This window comes from Oncorhynchus mykiss, chromosome 26, assembly GCF_013265735.2.
Source record: "Oncorhynchus mykiss isolate Arlee chromosome 26, USDA_OmykA_1.1, whole genome shotgun sequence".
Classification (NCBI taxonomy): domain Eukaryota; kingdom Metazoa; phylum Chordata; class Actinopteri; order Salmoniformes; family Salmonidae; genus Oncorhynchus; species Oncorhynchus mykiss.
The window spans coordinates 18,406,415-18,424,727 of NC_048590.1; the positions used below are offsets into that span (position 1 = coordinate 18,406,415).

General features: G+C 41.3%; 1 protein-coding gene across 1 annotated transcript; it reads right to left on the minus strand.

Moving 5' to 3' along the window:
• On the minus strand, positions 1 to 12,337 carry LOC110506352 (cadherin-5). The gene is made up of 12 exons (XM_021585909.2): positions 11,958 to 12,337; positions 8,955 to 9,176; positions 8,534 to 8,813; positions 8,322 to 8,438; positions 7,995 to 8,162; positions 7,631 to 7,809; positions 7,035 to 7,285; positions 6,796 to 6,929; positions 6,538 to 6,647; positions 6,340 to 6,442; positions 4,938 to 5,180; positions 1 to 2,741 (listed from the first exon to the last, which is right to left on the minus strand). Exons 2-12 carry the CDS (start codon positions 9,174 to 9,176, stop codon positions 2,251 to 2,253), a joined length of 2,298 nt encoding a protein of 765 aa, XP_021441584.2. The 5' UTR covers positions 11,958 to 12,337; the 3' UTR covers positions 1 to 2,250.
• Between the last annotated feature and the right edge of the window lie 5,976 nt (positions 12,338 to 18,313).

The following is an 18,313-nucleotide window of genomic DNA, read 5'->3' on the forward strand; positions in this document are numbered from 1 at the left end:
TTTAGATGGCTAAAAAGGCATTACGATCTTTATTTTACAGCAAAACACATAAACCAAAACTTAGAACTTACCATGGCTTAAAGCAAGCATCAAAGCTATATTATCCTAACATAGTCTGTTCAATTCAATTTAGTATAATATTACTCTGTTCCTTCGTGCATTTCTTTGAAACAATAGAGCTCACTTTTTGTACTTCTCATTTGAGTGCCACGTTTATTTTACACATACAAAATTGGTACTTAACAAAAAGTTGTTGTTTTACACGATACAAACCATAGAAAAGATTGTGTTCACCGTCAAGAGAATGATCATAAACCAAGGCACACAGTGCTCCCCTACAGAATGATCTAGCTGCATACGAAAGGAATGCCTTTGAATGTTTTCTCTTCTCATTTCGGTGCCCAATACTGACAACCAATGGAGTCAATTTACACAGGTGGACTCACACATACATACGGTATCAATCAATACACAATTACACATCAATTACACTGCAAGTGTAAAAAAAAGAAAACTACATATTTTACACTTTCAGCAGACAAAGACCAGTGTCAAGTAAAATCATTTTGAAATAACACAAAAAGAAGTGAGGCCAATATCAATATTGAGGCACATTTTCTATATACAGTTTAGACAACTACATTTCCAGTACTCACAATCTCGATAACATGAATACCGTATTGCCAAGTTACTTATTGCCATTGAAAAATAGTCCATAAGGTTTACAGATAATTATACAGAGCACCACTAAAAGTAAGAGCTCGTGAAATAGAATAGATCATTAATAGCATGGAACGAAGTAGATCAGGTATGTTATACAGAAAGACCTTGAGACATAACATTACAGCACAGTTTACCAGTGGCTACTATTGTAAACCGAGGTTTCACCATACTGATCTTTGGTAGATGGCCGACACAGAAATGAAATGTTGCCTGTTTTTAAAGTCATCATAGCTCTTACATTGTTCTCCATCTATTTGTCCCTCTCCAAAGGTTTTTCCCAGGCAGGAAAACAGGAAGCGAGCCACAATGTGTTGCTTTACTTTACAAGATAACAGGGCAGGAAGAGGGCTTCCTCACACACATATGTGCAGGAAGCTGATTCCAGTGTTTTGTTTGGGTAATGTGTATGGGGTGGACTATGGTGTTTGAAAAAGGATGGGGGTCCTGCTCCCCATGTATATGATCCAGACAGGGAAGTGGTAAGATAGCTTCCACACATTGTATCCATGGTTTATGAGAAGTGGTCCCAAGTAGGCAAAGCTTCAGTATACAACAAACAGTCCACATTCTAAATATAATTAAAACAGAAGAAAACCTTTGCTCTCTTTTTGCTATGGCTTCAGTCAAGAAGGACAATAGCGATAATGATAAACTTGAACGTGTGTAGATTGCCCTCATTACATTAAGCTGTTTCAGCAAATGGAGCAGAAGCACATGCTGTATGCTGAAGCAGTATGTTGAAGCAGTATGTTGAAGAAGAATATTGAAGCAGTATGTTGAAGCAGTGTGTTGATGGAGTATGTTGAAGCAGTAGCTCTAGGACAAAAGGTTAAAGTAATTCAGATGACTTTGTTGTCATCCAAAGGACTATTGAGCTACTTCACATTTCCTGAGTTGGTTGTAGTACTTTTGTTACAGAGGACCTCGGAGACTTGGGCTTTATCCACAACAATTGATGTGTTGATGAGTCCTGTCAAATAAACTGGGAGTAGACTTTAATTCTTTCAGAGCTTCTGTTATCATTGTTTCCTGCCGGGCTCCCTGCCGGGCTCCCATCAGTAGCTGCTGATGAGAAGGGTCATTCTGTCTGAAAGACAACTCAGTACGCCACTGTGACTCACTGAAGGACCAACCTCTCGCTACATAGCTACAGTTGGTTTAGTCAACCATAAAAAAAACCCACAATCGATCAAAATGAAGGCATACAGATTTCTGTGTGTGTAATCTGATAAAAAACGAATAACTAATCAAATGAAAAAAGAGGAAATAAAAACACAATTTCTTTAAAAAAAATAATAATAATAATAACAAAAGAAAAGAGAGGAAAAAGGATAAGTAAGAGGAGGAGGAACAGGGGGTAGAAGAAGAGAGAATTACTGAGGGTCCACACGCTTGAGTGGACCCTATCATAGTGTGCTATGATTGGACAGATTAGTGGAAGAAGTTAATCCTGATGTGCTTTTAGTCAAAGGAAGAGTTGAGAGAGCTGAGAGACGTCCTGCCTGCTGGTCTTTAGGCTCAGTGTGCTCAATACAGGGAGTCACTTCCCTCAGACCCATCTACCCCGTAGAGCTCAGCCAGGGTTCTGAAGCGAGGGCCCCAGTCATTTAAGAAGTCATAGTCAAGGCTAGAGCCAGTGGATGAACTATCCAGCGAACTGAGGCTACCAGCCAGGGACTCTGGCCCCTCGTAGCCGTAGATGTGCAGGGTATCGTAGGGGATCCCATCCCTGTCATGGTCAGCTTCGTCTTTCTTCACCTCGATCATCACGGCCATGTCTCCCTTGCACGCGGTTGGCGGTTTCTTCACCATGGCGTAAAGGCTGGGGCCCTGCCTCATGCTCATGCTGCCGTCATTCCGAGCTGAGGTCAGGATGGACACGTCGTAGCCGTTGGTGTCCATCTCCCCACCACCCTCCTCGTCGTATGTCACTAGCTGCTCGTGGATCTCACTCTTACCCAGAGTGACCAGGGCGTCCTTTTGGTGACGCTTTCTCATAGCGATCAGGATCACTATGACTGGAACGAGGAAGAAAACATGTTTAATATTTATGTCACACAGAAGAAAATAGAAGCGGGAAAATATATATACAGTTATATATATATATATATATATATATTTCATGAGGCAAATGAAATCGGGTGTGAGAAAATACTTTGTCGAATGGGTCCCCAGTATATTTCTTTGGGATTCATACGATAATGACTTCAATGTTTAATAGTTAATCACCACTTCATTCTGTGTCTTAACAAGACAGCTGAATAACTGATCATCTTCTCATTATCTTCTCATTAGCCTTCCCATTCTTCTCATGTTTTTCCCACATTATCTGCTTTTGTAGAAGCCTACTGCAGCAGTGCAATTGCTCTCTGCTTCAGATATGAGCTTTTGACAAAACATCTCTGGCACATGGCTCATCTAATATGACAAATGGTTTTCTCCCAAGACAGCAGAGCAGAGAAAGTATCAAAGAGAACATTCAGCTCAATGCTTCACGTTCCTTCCACTATTTACTTTGCTTGTCCTGCAATCTTGAGTGTTATTTATCCAATCAGTTACTGAGGTAAAACTCTTCAACTAGGTCCCAAAAAATAAACAAACAAAAGATAGAAATTATTTGCCCATCCCCCATCATCGGAATTATTCACATTTCTCGTTAATAAAAACCTATCCTTCTACTTGTGTCGTAAATACTTCATGATCTTACCCAAGAACACCTTGAGCTGAAGTACCTTGTTTAATGATCTCTGTTGTTTATTTCTTAGACGATTGCTCTATTTTATAATATGTCTTAATAAGGGACAGTGTTGTGATATAATGCCAGTTAAGATAGGCACCCCGTTAACAGGACAGTTGTAAATCGTGCAGCGCCTTGTGTCACTATCGCAGATTTGAGAAAATCAACAAATGTCGGTACATATAAGTGTCTTATATCGGCTGAAAGCTTAAATTCTTGTTAATATAACTGCACTGTCCAATTCACAGTAGCTATTACTGCGAAAAAGTGCCATGCTATTGTTTGAGAAGAGCTCCTAACAACAAAACACTTTTTTTCACAGCGATAGGTTTGATAAATTCCTCTCTGAAGGTGAAATATGTACTTACATTCTGAAATCCTGCTCTGATTTATCATCCAAAGGGTCCCAGAGATAGCATGAAATGTTGTTTTGTTAGATAAAATCCTTTTTCATATCCTAAAAAGGTCCATATAGCATGCACGATCGATTTTGTATTACCACCCGTTCAATTTGCAAAGATAGGAATCTGTAAAAATCGAACCCTAAACATTGATTCAACTACTCAAATCGCATTTGTATTTATTCCTCAGAGATCCTAGAACGTAACCGGACTCCATTATATCATTAGGGGTGTGGTATATCCTATAGGACACCATATTTGGTCAGAGAGCGACGCCTTCATGGCACGCCGATGACGCAGGCAGGTTTTCACTTAATCAACTAACTTTGTTAACTACGCACCAATCGGGGTCAAACAAAGCTAGCTAGATAGCCAATAAGCTGGGCTTTACGGCAGTGTCGGGAAACCCCGTATCTGTCGCAAAATGTAGCTGCTAACCTTGTGCGACAGCAAGCCTTTTCCTTTTGGACAAAAATGATAAGAATATGGAGAGAGTTATGAAGTTATAAAAACTCGGTGTTTTGCTAATGTTGAACTTCTAATATGGCTACGAATACTGGAAAAGCTAAATCAAAGTCCAAGTATACAGATTTGACAATATTCTTGCAGAAAAATGTCATGTGAATGTGAATGTCTCCTTCACGATTTGCCCAATGTACCTGGGTGACTTCAAACTAAATGTCATGTAGTGTGCTCATACTTCAAGTTATCCGTCTGAAACTTTGCACATATACTGTTGCCATCTTGTGGACACCATCGGAATTACAACCATCGGGATGGCTAGATGTGGGCCCTTTCTGTTGCATTTCAAAGATGGTGGAAGAAAAAGAAAACGGTTGGTTTTTTTTCTTTGTATTTTCTTCTACCAGATCACATTCAATTCACATTTCCACAAACTTCAAAGTGGTTCCTTTCAAATTGTACCAACAATATGCGTATCCTTGCTCCAGGGCCTGAGTTACAGGCAATTAGATTAGGGTATGTCATTAACGGTGGAAATTGAAAAAAAAGGGGGCAATCCCTAAGAAGTTCTCAAATGGAGAGGACTGGATATAGTAGAGGAGAGATTGACTCACTCAGAATAGTCAGGATGCACAGTATAGGAATCAGGGTGTAGACACCCACACCCATTTTTAGTTGGGCTGCTTTGCACTGGGTGTGAATCCTCTTGTTGTCACACCTGCACACTTTGATAGGCAGAGTGGTGATGCTGCTCATGGGAGGCCTGCCTCCATCGCTGATCCCAATCTCTATTACATAATCCCTGGAGTCCTCCAGGCTGAAGCCTCCATGTTTCAGGACTATGTTAGATGTGTTGTCTAGGAGAGGGGGACAAGAAACAATGTTAGTTATCAGAGGTTTGCCATGGTTAGATTTGGAGGACATTTTTATACATTAAATGGGTCTTCATAGATAGTGCATTGGTTCCAATGGTGGAATGCTCTTAGCTACAATATACTTATGTGTAGACTTTTGCATCTACATAATAAGCAGACTGTTGAATCTGAGAGTTTATGTGTAAGGGAAACTTTTCCGCACTAACAAAATCCCTAAAATCGCAGTAGGTACGAATCCTCATAGCAGGATAATTGAATGTGCGCCGAAACTAGATCTAGGAATTAAGCTTTTCCACATGGTTAGTCCCATGTGGATTGGATATGATTATCTCCATGAGCTTTAGGTGCCAGTACATGTGGCTAGAAACGTGGCATACTCATTTTATATGTTCAATTTGGTTGGCCTAATAAGTAGAAATACAGTATACAACCATTCAGAAATAGAAGCTATGAAGGACGTACTGCAGTACGTACGGTACATCAAAGCTAGAGATATGGCCTTAACATGCACATCATCACTAAAGTAAGAACAACTTCTCACTATTCTTCTGGTCTTCCGGCGCTATGACCTTCTCTCTAGTTGCACTGGGCTAATGTGCAGCCTACTCCCAGTGTTCCGTGTTCCTGGCTGATCATTACATGGTGAAATGTCACATCAGTTCATTATGCAGTGCAGCCAACGAGGCAGCACAGACTGGACCAGGCCACCCCAGTGCTACGCTGAAAATGTTCCCCAGCCAGAGTGCCTCTGAGGTCGTCACTGTTGCTCTCCAAATATGTAATGAAGGGCTGCTGGTTTTAAAGAGCTTGTACGTCATGAATATTTCAGGGGCTCTCGGCAGGTTTGTTGCTGTTTTTGTTTCCGCCCGACTAGATGGAGAACGTTCAGACGTCAGATTGCTTTAGAACGGAGCGCTGCCCTGGCTGATTCCTCTGCCACTGGGGAGCACGGTGCTATCCTGAGCACATATCTGAACCAGCCATTCACCCCCACATTGTCCCTGTTATACCCACCTCACCGCCCCTCACACCAACCAACAGCTTAGCATTAGTAGAATGTGTCTGCCTGCACAGCTCAAGCTGACATAATAAAGGTGGCACTTGTCCCATGTTCATGCATTGAAATGATCAGCTCGCTCACCGTTGTTATCGACGACCGAAAAGTTGCCGTTCGGCTTCACCAATGTGAAGCTGAATGCGGGCAAATTATAATCTTTGTCTGTCGCACTTATGGTCCCAATCACCTGTGTGAGGGGAAAACATTTTAAGAAAGACTTCATGCAAGTTTCAGAAAAGTTTGATGGCTTAGATGACATCGAACTCTGGAAAAAAATCCTACCGTGCCAGCCATATCATTTTCACAAACAAATATCTCTTCAATGGACAGCTCTGGTTTGTTGTCATTGATATCAATGACCAGTATGTTGACGTTCACAAAAGATTCCAGTCCTGAAGAGGAGATGGGAAACATCATTTTATTATTGGGAAACACCTAAACCCTACTAGTTATTAAGATAAAAAAATGTTTTGGACATGAATTACATTTCACGCAATAAACGGGTATGAATAAGATTAAAGATGATGGCTAATGCCATACCATTGGGTTCCTCCTTAGCTTTAACCTGGAACATGTGATTCGCTACAAGCTCCCGATCCAGCTTCCTCACTGTGAAAAGTTGTCCAGTTATGGGGTTGATACCAATGGGACTGTCCTTGTCCTCGATGGAATACCTGTAGAGGGGGCATTGAAACATTGTCGAAATCGCCTCTCAGAAAAGAGTTCTATGTTAATTCTAGCTTCAGCAGCATGTGTCAATTAGTGAAGGTGTTGAATACCTTATGGCCTTGTTGGCTTTATCAGGGTCTCTGGCTGAAACGACTCCAATATTATTGACCATAATTTCCTCTATCACATTAAAGTTGTAGATGTTCTGGCTGAATTCTGGCTGCTCATCAACGTCTAGCACCTGGATGGTCACCTGGGCCTTGATCACTGGATTGTCCTTATTATCCACAGGGGACTGCAAGTGGTTCTCCCTCACTTGCACAAAGAACGTGTAGCTGCTCTTGGTTTCATAATCCAGTCCCTGAAAAGAAGTTAAGGAATGTTCAGGAAAAAACTCAGTACATGGACTACATGTATAATCTTCAGCAAATGTGTCCCACTCATATATGTTCCCTACATCGTTACCTATAATGTACAGACTGTACTGATCTTTTTTTTTCTCTCCCCAGAATACTTTAAGCAGTTAAATTTTCTCTGCTACTGTATAGTTTAGTGTTTTGCATCCCTCTGTGATGCTCATATCTACTGTAGAGTTTAGGACACTTTGGGAAAGCGTTCAACCTGGTTGCACGATAGAGACAAATGTGGATAGTTTTTTTTTTTTTGGTGATAAAAATAAAGTAACAGTTCAGGATGAGTGAAATACCTGTTTCAGCATGAGGTTGCCGTCTTTGATCTGACTGCGCTCCATTTCAAAGGTGTCAGATGGAGGTTCTATGGAGAAGATTGGGTCTTTATTCTGGATCTCATCTCTGTCCTCCAGGACTATGGTATCTATTCTCTGTCCCCGCTTCATGTCCTCTTTCACACTAAATACATAGGAACCTAGGGAAAAAGACACTCTGCATGTTAGTAAGAGAAACGTCTGAGGGACGGCATTATGGGAAAAATCCCTCATTTGCTGCTAGGAATTCCATAACAACCATTCATATTTAGGTTTAGCTCCTATAAGACCAATCATTGTCAATGTGCTCTATATAGCAGTCAGGGATGTTCTATTTTGCCCTTACTTTTGGTAAATGTGGCTATGTTATCATTGATGTCACTGACTGCGATTGTGACAGAGGTGGTGGCGGTGCCTCCTTGTTTAAGTCCTCTCAGATCCTGGGCTTGAACCACAACCACATAGCTACTCTGGGTCTCACGGTCCAGGTTCTCATACTTGGTGGTGATAATCCCTGAAATGAAGCACGTTCATTTAGTCTTTGATTCATGACTTTGATTCAGCACAACAATAAATTCATATTGGGTTATTAGGAAAGATTATTGAGAAGAGATGTAGATACTGTACAATGGACTTTATGCGGTATGAGTTCAAATGAATGAGCATCTCCTACCCGTTGTGTTGTCTATATTGAAGAAATCTCCCCCCTCTAATAATGTGTAAGCAAGTTCTCCATTTGCAGTCGTTGGATCATCTGCATCAGTGGCAGTGACTTCTATCACTTTAGTTCCTACACAGGGAAGAAATAAAGGGAAGTGATTTAGCAAAAGCACTTTTTAATATCCAGCACAATCACCCTTGTGTTTATTATTTGACCTCCTGTACCGCTTTTGGATCTCTCTTTGATAGAAGCGTTGAATGATTTGGTAAACACTGGATCGTTGTCATTGATGTCAGTAACCAGGATCACAAACTCCTCCACTTTCTCCACCAATATGTTGCTCGTATCAAACAGCTTGGCACTTAGAAGGTATTTGCTTTTCTCCTCTCGATCCAATCGTTCAGTGACATAGATGTGTCCTTTTTCATCCACTTTGAAGATAGTGTTGGCACCTTCTCCTTTAATGACATAGTGTGTCCTGTCACCAGATTTAGTTGACTTTAACTACAAATAGAAAAACAGAAGACAATTTTAAGATAAGACATCCTATCTATCAGATATATTGTTGCTGTATATTCTCATTCAACTCTCTGGCATTCTACCAGAGCCTCCAAGGTACACCTACATGGTAAAACAACGACATACCTTTCCGATATAGTATTGTTTGTTGGTTGGCCTTTCCTCCTCTACATAAAGGTTGTTCCACAACCACTCTCTCTTGTGCCTGTGGAGAACTGGGCTGGTTTGGAGTGCTGGCCTCTGGACCACATGTTCAGCCATGGTTAGACTGAGGGTCACGGCCAAGGCAAAGAGACCCATCCACATCTCTGGCCCAGTCATCTGCCTCCATGCAGACTGTCTCATCATCTGAAGGAAGCAAGGGAGAAGCAGAGGAGTAGCAGAGAATTAAATTTGGGCCATTGAGACCACTCACGTCTCAGGCAACACACCTGGCTCAAAAGTGATTTGCCTTCTTTCAATTGCTTAGCTATTACTTTAGGTACGTTTAATTAAGCTTGGCTGTAGGTTTGGCACTTTTGGGAGTTTTCCACTAGAAAAGTTGAATGGACACCTTCTTTAAATGGACGCTTTCTTTGTGGTCAAGAGGATAGCTAAGCATTAAAGAAGTCCATCCCAGATAATGTACTTTGTCTGGATTATTCCACTCTTATTGTTGCCAGCCCGTAGCATTGGATATTAAGATGAAGTGGATTATGGTTTGTAAATGTTCCCAAATAGCTTAATATCACATTCTTAAGTCCAAAAAATGACTATAATCGAATGACTTTCGTTACAACCCCATACAGCACAGATAAGAAAGTCTCTTATCTTCTCCACACTGACAATGGGCTTATCTGGGCCTTTGAGGTAATGCACTTGGCACCAGGTAAATATCTCAACACGTTTTGTTGTTCCATATCTTATTGAATCTTGTGTTCAGCTATTTATCGGAACAGCTAAATATTGTTTGTTGGAAAACATTTACTCTGTGCTATAACGTAAAGAGTCAAACAAACTTTCCAATGTATGGTTGTCTTGTTACTCCTAATCGTATGTGTTAACTATGCGTCATTTGATGTCCTTCCTGCCACGCCCTGAAGTTTGTCCCATAAAGGAGAGAGACCTTTTTAAAACTCCAGGTACTTTAGAGATAGACATCCTCAATTGTCACTGTTTGTAGCTGTCTTCATAATCATGGATGTCCCACTCTGTCAAAAATATATATTTTTAAATGTCTCCTTGTTCTGATACATGAGGTCATGATGTGAAGTCTGGCCTTTTATCAAGGAGAGGAAGTGTAAACACAATGCCCTTGGGAAAATAACATTCCAATTTCTAATGAAGGGTCATCATTACGCTAATGCTACTGTGGCCTCACACCCTTCCTGCAATTCAATTTCTGCCCCCTCCGTCTTCTCCCCCCTCTCTCTTTCTCTCCCTCTCTCTCAGTCTCTCTGGCTCTCTCTTTCTCTGACAATTTTCTTGAGCAGTAGCGAGAGTTAAGGAGAAAACAATGGGATTTTTAAACAATGTGTTAAATGAGTTGGTGTAGGAAGGATGCTATCGGAACAATGGTAAAGTATTTCATTCAGAGCCTCAGCTATACCTAGTTCAGATGGATCAAACCCATTTAAAGTTCCAAATGATGGGCCAACTTATATCCAGAATGTCAGCTTCGTGTTCTCCTCAAAGCGAGTCCATTGACCTTTCATTTGAATGCCATTCAATGATAACTGAAAGTCCATTTCTCGGTCTGTGTCATTATAAATGCTGTCTATGCAAATGTCAGATTTGATGACCATATAGACATTTTTCAGAAGTTCTCAATAAGGCAGCTTATCGTATTGGAAGAAAAAAAGAGGAATTACGGTCCTGTATTTTGAAATATGCTGTACGTTATTCCTGCTTGAATTCATCTTAGTAGGCTATGACTCACACAGTTCACAGGCTTATTGGTATGCCTGAGACAATTGGTCATGTGTTCCAATCCCAAGTAGCACACAAAGTTATATGGAATATCCAAATCAATTCATCAGTTTATGGATATACAACCTGACCTGATGCACCTGCAATCTCTAATCATATACTGGAGTGTAACATTAGTCGAAAAATAAGCAATATTTGGTACTATCAAGGCAAGCACTCAGCATTCACAATATGTTGAATTCTGACTATCCAAGATCAACGAACACGCCAGCCTCAATACTGTGATGATACTGTAGAATTAAGCGACGTACAATATGTGCGTGTGGGTGTGTGTGTTTGCCCACTGTAGATTAAAACAGCTTTAATCACAGAGCAGCTTTCAACAATCTGTCTGCCTACTCACTCCTCTAGGAAACTGTCACGGATGAGCCGTCTCCTCAGCCCTGGTTCACCCACACAACATCACACTGGACTCACTGGCTCTCTCTCTCTCTGGCAGCACTTGTTCTCGGAGTCTGACAGACAGTGTCTATCTATCCCACCTCTTCCCTGAGCTCTTCTACCACCCTTCTTTTACATGAGATTCTCTAAAAAGGATTCGTTCGGTGTCATTAGATGTTATTTGACGAGTTTAACTGCTATCCTAGTGTTTGGCTGTATGTTCGGCTTCATTGTCATCATTTCAAGCGTCAACAATTCGTTTTAGAGTCTCTATCTGTGTACAGTATCTGAAACAATTCAACGTTATTAACACTGTCACAAATCTGGTATAGGTAAACAAATACAATGCTATTTTTTTTGTCTACTTTTGAAAGGAAAATGATATCTGAGGATGAGTTTCCTTAAACTTACATCATAGAGTACAAGCCTCAATATGTTGCACAGATGGTTTCAGGATTTCTTCAGATGCATTTCTCCCTTGTGGCTACAGAGTATTAGCGTAGCACACATCAACATAGTCAATCTGGTATCAAATTGTCTCGAGGGTTCAGCCTTACACTCAGGGCTAATGTTATCAAATCAGTTGCTGTTGTCCAGTGTGGTAAAAGATTAAATCAGTTTGAGACGCAATGAGATACACCATACTGTATCGATGTGGTATTTAAATCATACATTTTGTACGGAGCCACACAAATGATAAAATATTATGAGTTATTCGTAACCAAACTTTACAATAGAAACAAACCTATTCATACGGTAGAAATTACTGGAATGACTTACCAGAGATGAATTATTTTCAGATCTCTTCCTTTTTAGCTCGTCCAATGCGTATAAGTCACAGGTAGATCCTAAGTGTAAGAGCAGTAGTATTGTTAGCTGTTGGCTGTGGACCTGTCTGATTCTCTTCTCAGAGGGTAGCACTCAGGACTTCCAGGCCAGCCCAGTGGCCACAGAGATCAGCCCAGTTCCCCTGGTCACGTTTCCTGTTATAGTCCCTCTCCTCTCCTCTTGTTGGAGTCTGCTCTGTGGCCCCTGATGTGGAGAGTGACACAGAGAATCAGATAGAACAAACAGCAGCTCCTAATTGCAGCCTGAACAGCAGAGCCTGGGCTGAGGGGGGAGAGGGAGGCATGCGATGCGCGTATCACAGAGCCTCACGTCGCTGCTGAAGTGACTGGAGGAGGCGGTGAGAGCACCAGCCACATGTTAAGAGGCAGGCAGACTGTGGCGCGTGGAGGGGCAGAGCGACGTGAGAAGCATTACATGTCTGCTCTCGCCTCCATGATAAAAACACAAAAAGAAGGAGAGAAAGCAACGAGATTCATTATTCGTACCTATGGGGACAAAGATGATGATAAACGCGTTATAGACGTTAATCCCATGAGATTTCCCACACGGTGGTATTACATTTTTGCAGGGCTACGGCGGCGTATCTGCCTCTGAGATCTTGTCTAAGCTGGTAAGTGAGATGAGTGGGCTTTCTCCAGTACTCTCTCGCTTGTCCCTCGAGCATCATCAGTAATTTGGGGAATTGGACTGGGGCTGTATGGCAGTTTTTTTTTATCAAAGCCCCTCAGCAACAGACCCTGTAGATCTGAAGGGAGGCAGTCAGTTTAGTGAGATTAGTCTTAAAGAGAGGGCAAGCCTATTTGACAGAAGAACTAAGATAATACCGTAGGGCAGAGAGAGAGAGAGATTTGTCACCATCCTCTGTCACAGCAGGGGTCGTGGTTCTAGCTGTAATTGGTAGGGAGGGAGGGGATCTGCTTCTTCTGTAGATATGTGCTGTATAGAGCTGTGCACTTAAAGAGAGAGATATGATATTGTGCACATAGCTATTTAGCTGTTTAGATATTAGCTGTAGTCATGGGAGTCTACAGGGTTCCCTTGAGAGGAACTGTGCTTAAGGCACAGCCTCAAGAATGAAAAATTCAAAATGAATAAATGAAATCCCCCTAAATGCCATGCAGACCATAGGCATAATTACAGACATTCATACTTCTCGGAGCAGTAGATATTTAATCATGCATATATTATAACTATGTTCCAGTATGTGTTACTTTACATCGATCTGAACTGGTCCTTGCATGTGACAGAGTGAGAGGTGTGCTGTGTGACTGAGATGCTTAATTTTGCAGACCAGGGTTGATTCTTGAAAAGGAAGCTTGATTTTCCTATGCAGAGACTCACATACTCTTCATAACTGTCCTTAAAAGTGGTGTCTGGGAAATGTACTAAAAGTCACTCTGTAGGACTCAGAGGACACTCAATGGAATGTGGCAGTGCCTTGACCTAATGATATTGCTGGAAGCTCTTCTCATTTTCCATTTTGGCAGTTATTTTTGTTTCAAGTGGTCAGCTATTGGTTGTGTCGCACTGACTGTCTTGACCATTGAGACAGTTGTTTAACCCAGTCCAGTACTTTGTGTGTGATCCTTGATGTTCATCACAGCTAGTGAAGGAGAGTCGATGCCTTGTGAAGTGTGCTCTTTAAAAATAGCAGGGTTCTTGTCATGGTTCATTTGCTATGGGCCAGCAGTACGCTGCATAGCCCCTTAGAGAGTGGAGATGTCGAGTTTACAAGAACTCGTCTGACTGATCTCAATGTGAATGTGCCTGGGGGCGAGGATTGGGAGGGAACCGACTTTATAACCCCCTCCCATCCCAAATCAAAACATCTCCCCCTCCCATCTCTAACACTGTACATACTTCAACGTTTTAATGGTGAATACGTGGTCGTTTTAATCAATTCAGCCAGCAAGAGGTTACTTAAATGACACCAACCTGATGCAGAGGGTTGTGCCCTTCTCACTTTCCAGTGCTTACAGATGGCGTCTACAATGCACTCTAGATCTGGTGTTTGGAAGGGGGTAAATTATGCAACATGGTGGAAGCATTCCACTTCACAATCGGTGTTAATTCAGCTCAGCTAGACTGTGGCGGCTGGATGCTCACTCTAAATAAAGTGAAGTACAAGACACAGTTAAGTGGAAATAGGGAATTGGATACATTCAGTAAGGAATACAATGTACACTGCCATGTTTTTAAACACCGAAAGTGATTACATCAAATGTCTAATTCGGTAAAATAGAAAGGGCATCTAGGTCATGTTACCTTGACAGTTCAACTTGAACGATCTAGTACTGTAATAAAACATTTTAGCTCAGTGTTTTGACCAGGACATAAATTCACAAATTTACTATATTTTGGAACAGTTTCTCTGAAACGAAAAACAAGCTGGTACAGCACTGTTAACACCAACAACAATCCAAACGAATAAGACACTGGCTTGTTTTTTTATGATAGCGAGATGTGTGGAGTTGAAGAAACCTGAAGCGATGCTCGGGAAAAATGAAAGAGAAAGCCACTTAGTTGTTTGAGAAAATAGACTTAGGCAACGCTTTCATGTTGCTTTCCTTAGACTCACATGTTGAAACCATTAATTCCCAGAATATATTCCCTTCAGGTTTTTAGACTTGAGTTAAAATTGCCATAGGATTTCATCATGGTGTTGCACTTTGCCCTTCATACCTTCTCTCAAAAACAAACTGCACAGGCACTGCTTTATGGGTAACTACAAAAGAAAGCTCTTCATTTGTAAAAAAAAAAAAATGCTGTAATTTTTCATTTACAGGACCAATAAAACCAACAGATATTATAATTGTCATATTTCAATTAATATGTTACTCCCAACATAGCTCATTTAAAACAGAAATCAGATTCAGAAATCATACAATATACGGAGTGCGCCTTTAGGACTTTGTATCTACCGTTGATGAAGACTTTGTAAAGAAGGGAATTGTCAGTATAGAGTAGTTAGTCACACATCTGCCTTTAAATCATGACGTCCAAACTTCCATGATGCAAAGGGCCGTACTGTTAAAATATATGCCCTGACTCACTTCCTGTCCTCACATCAGAGGTTATAGCTAGCTTCACTATAAAGGCCTCTCGTTGACTTATTACACATTTTGAAAATCAGTAGTTCTTGTAATCTCATCTGCTCAGTCCTAATCAAGGAGCTCCAGCCCTCACAGTCATTTCCGTAGTGTCAAGCCTCGGCTTCCTCCCAAACCCAAACTAATCGGGAGCTCATGTCCTGTGTTTCAACCTTCTGGAAGCGGCCACAACGGGGAACGGTTTATCTGCTCTCTATGTTTAATCATGGAGCAGATTTGCGCTCTAGCAGTTGATTACTACAACATAACCTCTATGGCCAATGGCTGGGAAGCCCACAAAGCCGGCCTTTTCTTTCTGATTGGGGGAAGAAACAAAGATGCAACTCTTTGTTTATCAGCGTAGGCTATGTTTGTCTGTTGTGGGAAGTGGTTTGCTTTAAAGTATATGCATTTAGCTCGTTTGCCGTCTAATTGCACACTGATGCGTACCCTCAAGCACGCACACGCATGCACCCTCACACAGAGTCAGTCACAGACAAATGCAGACAAGAACACGTAAGCCGAAATGTATCCATCATAGACAAACACAGACTGACACATACTGTGTCACAATCTCTCTGTCACTGGCATTAATCGCCTCTGTATCTGAGGGAACAAAAGTTCTCAGCTGGCCAGCTGTGCGCCATCCAAGGGATTTCCATTTTCTCAACAGGAAGATCAAGGTTAAAGGTTTTAAGGAGGGGATGTAGCTACTGTTTCAATAGGAGGAAGCGGGATTGACCTAGCACAGCAACAAAATTCCTCTACTACTGGTCAAAAGTTACCTCTACATTACAATCTGTTTGAATCCAAATGCCCGATGCCAAAGTCTCCCACAAGTACGTGTCTTATTATTACCTGGCAAAATGAAGTGGCCTGGCAGTTAATCAAATTCAATGTAAATGTTCAATAGTGCAAATTATTTCCATAGAGTTCCTTAACATTTTATCGACAAAGTTATTTTTGTTTGATTCCATCTGCTTTGAAATGGCTTGTAAAAATTGAAATGATGGCCACTCATGCAAGGATGATATAACAAGCAATGGGATTACCAGACTATTAAAGACGAGTGAATCAATATTGAAAGGGTCGCTACAGTTTGTTTTCTTCAGCTTTAAAACCCAATTTAGTGGCCTAGTCGTCCAAAACACAGAGTAAAGAGGACTCCATCTAGAAGGGAAGAGTGAGAGGGGGGTTACCCTCAATGTCCCTCCTCTCTCCCCCTCTCACATACTGACACACAAATCCCTGGCCCCCCGCTCACAGCAGTGATACACATTCTTTTACGTCACCTCATCTCAATATCGACAAGCTTCATAGCTCCTCGACCTCTACATATTACTATCCTGTACACTACTGTAGCCCACACAGGGCAGCCTCTGAACCTCAACAAGATATAGGCTAAACTGAGGCTGAAAATGGCAGTATTTGAAAGTACAACGTATTTTCTTTGATTTCAAATGAAGCTCTTCAGTCAAGTCCCGATTCACTTTTCCATAAGCTTTTTTATAAATTAGATGGAAAAGTTAGGTTTGGAGAGCTCTTTGATCCTATAGTGACACAACAGCAGCTGGCATATCTGGTGTGTTCGGGGAGTAATTTGACCAGGATGGGTTCCCTTGTTGTTTCTAGAAGGTTGGGATCATCCACGGTGTCCGTAGAAAATACTTTTAAGCCTGTTATTAGAGGGGACATCCAAAGACTGATAACGGGGAAATGATTTGCGTCGGATTTTAGCATTTTAGATCCAATTTAGCATTGTAGCCTACATTGTCTAAACGATATTTCCAGGAAAATTTTACTTTTTTGGACCCTGGCAATTGAAGAGGAAATGTGTGCCTCTTAATTAAGCGGATTTTTGGATGTATGGATTTAGAAGCTGTAATGCTTTGCCTAGCCCTAAGCCAAAGACACACTTTAACCCTTTCTACATTTGACTCAAGGCAAAGGGCTAATGTTTTTGTTTATTATATGCCACATGAGATGCCACAATAGAGAGAAAATGCAAACAGAAACGTCATGAGAGCTGATATTTCTGTGAATGTCCCCAAAAGCGTTGGGGAAAAAAAGGTTGAGCTGGCTGTTAGTGACTTATCAGACACAGTCATGCACAGAGGCAGGATACTCAAGCCCTTTGTCAGTAGCCGCAGGCCGCAGTCTTAATTGAACCGTGATTAATAAATAAACCAAACTCCTACTGATTGTGGATTATCTCTATAAATATAGCTAATTAATCCTGCATATAAATGTCATTATTTTCCTGTTTCTAGACATGGAAAGCTCTTGCCTCCTATTGGTTTCTGCCTGAGAGAGGGAGTTGTTTTAACTGTAGTGATTGCTTTCGAACACAGTGGATTTTTAAATGGCACAATAAGACTTCTTTTGCATCCACAAAGATGCCGTGCCGATAGCAAAGCTCATTGACAGAAAACAATCAAATGGTTCTGTCTAGGAGATAAAAGCGATTTGAGAGGATAATGAATCATTTTTGTTTGTCTCTCTCAGGTTTGCTAACAGATTACCCTCCGAGAGAGAGAGAGAGTGGGGGGAGAGGGGGAGGGGAGTGAGATAAATACAGAGCGATAGAAAGAAAGAAAGAGCGAGTGGCACTCCATTCCAATTTACCCACTCACCATGAAGTTACAGCCATGAAAAACACAAACTCATGCATAATGAATGCCATACATGAGAATAAAATTAAACCCTTCTCGCTCTCCCTCATCGTTTCCCTGATTTCAGGCATAAAATTGTGTCTGAGAAACTGAGCTCGAGGAAGAGCGTCGGAAGCACATCAATAACTTAACACACTTGTCAATTAAAATATGGAACAAAAACACCATGAAAGCCAGTAAAATATTATTAGGAATTACCTGGTATAAATCGATGTGACTGGGGTAGAAATTACCTCCTTCGCCTCCTGTGGAGTGGAGTTGTGTGGCTTGGTTAAAGAAAGTGCTGTTATTTTTAGGCTAGAATTAATAGTCTTATTAATGACCACTAATCAGTAAAAATAGCAATGGGGGAACTGTTTAGTCTGCCACACATAGTACATGTACATATGCTCCACATATTCATCAAGCGTGAAGGGCCCCTGGCTCCCTGGTGAATACGTGGTCGGACTTCGGAGGCCACAGCAGACCTGAGGTCACATCTTCTAGCCTTCCCAATGCGCTGAGGTCATTAGGAGTGAAACAAAAA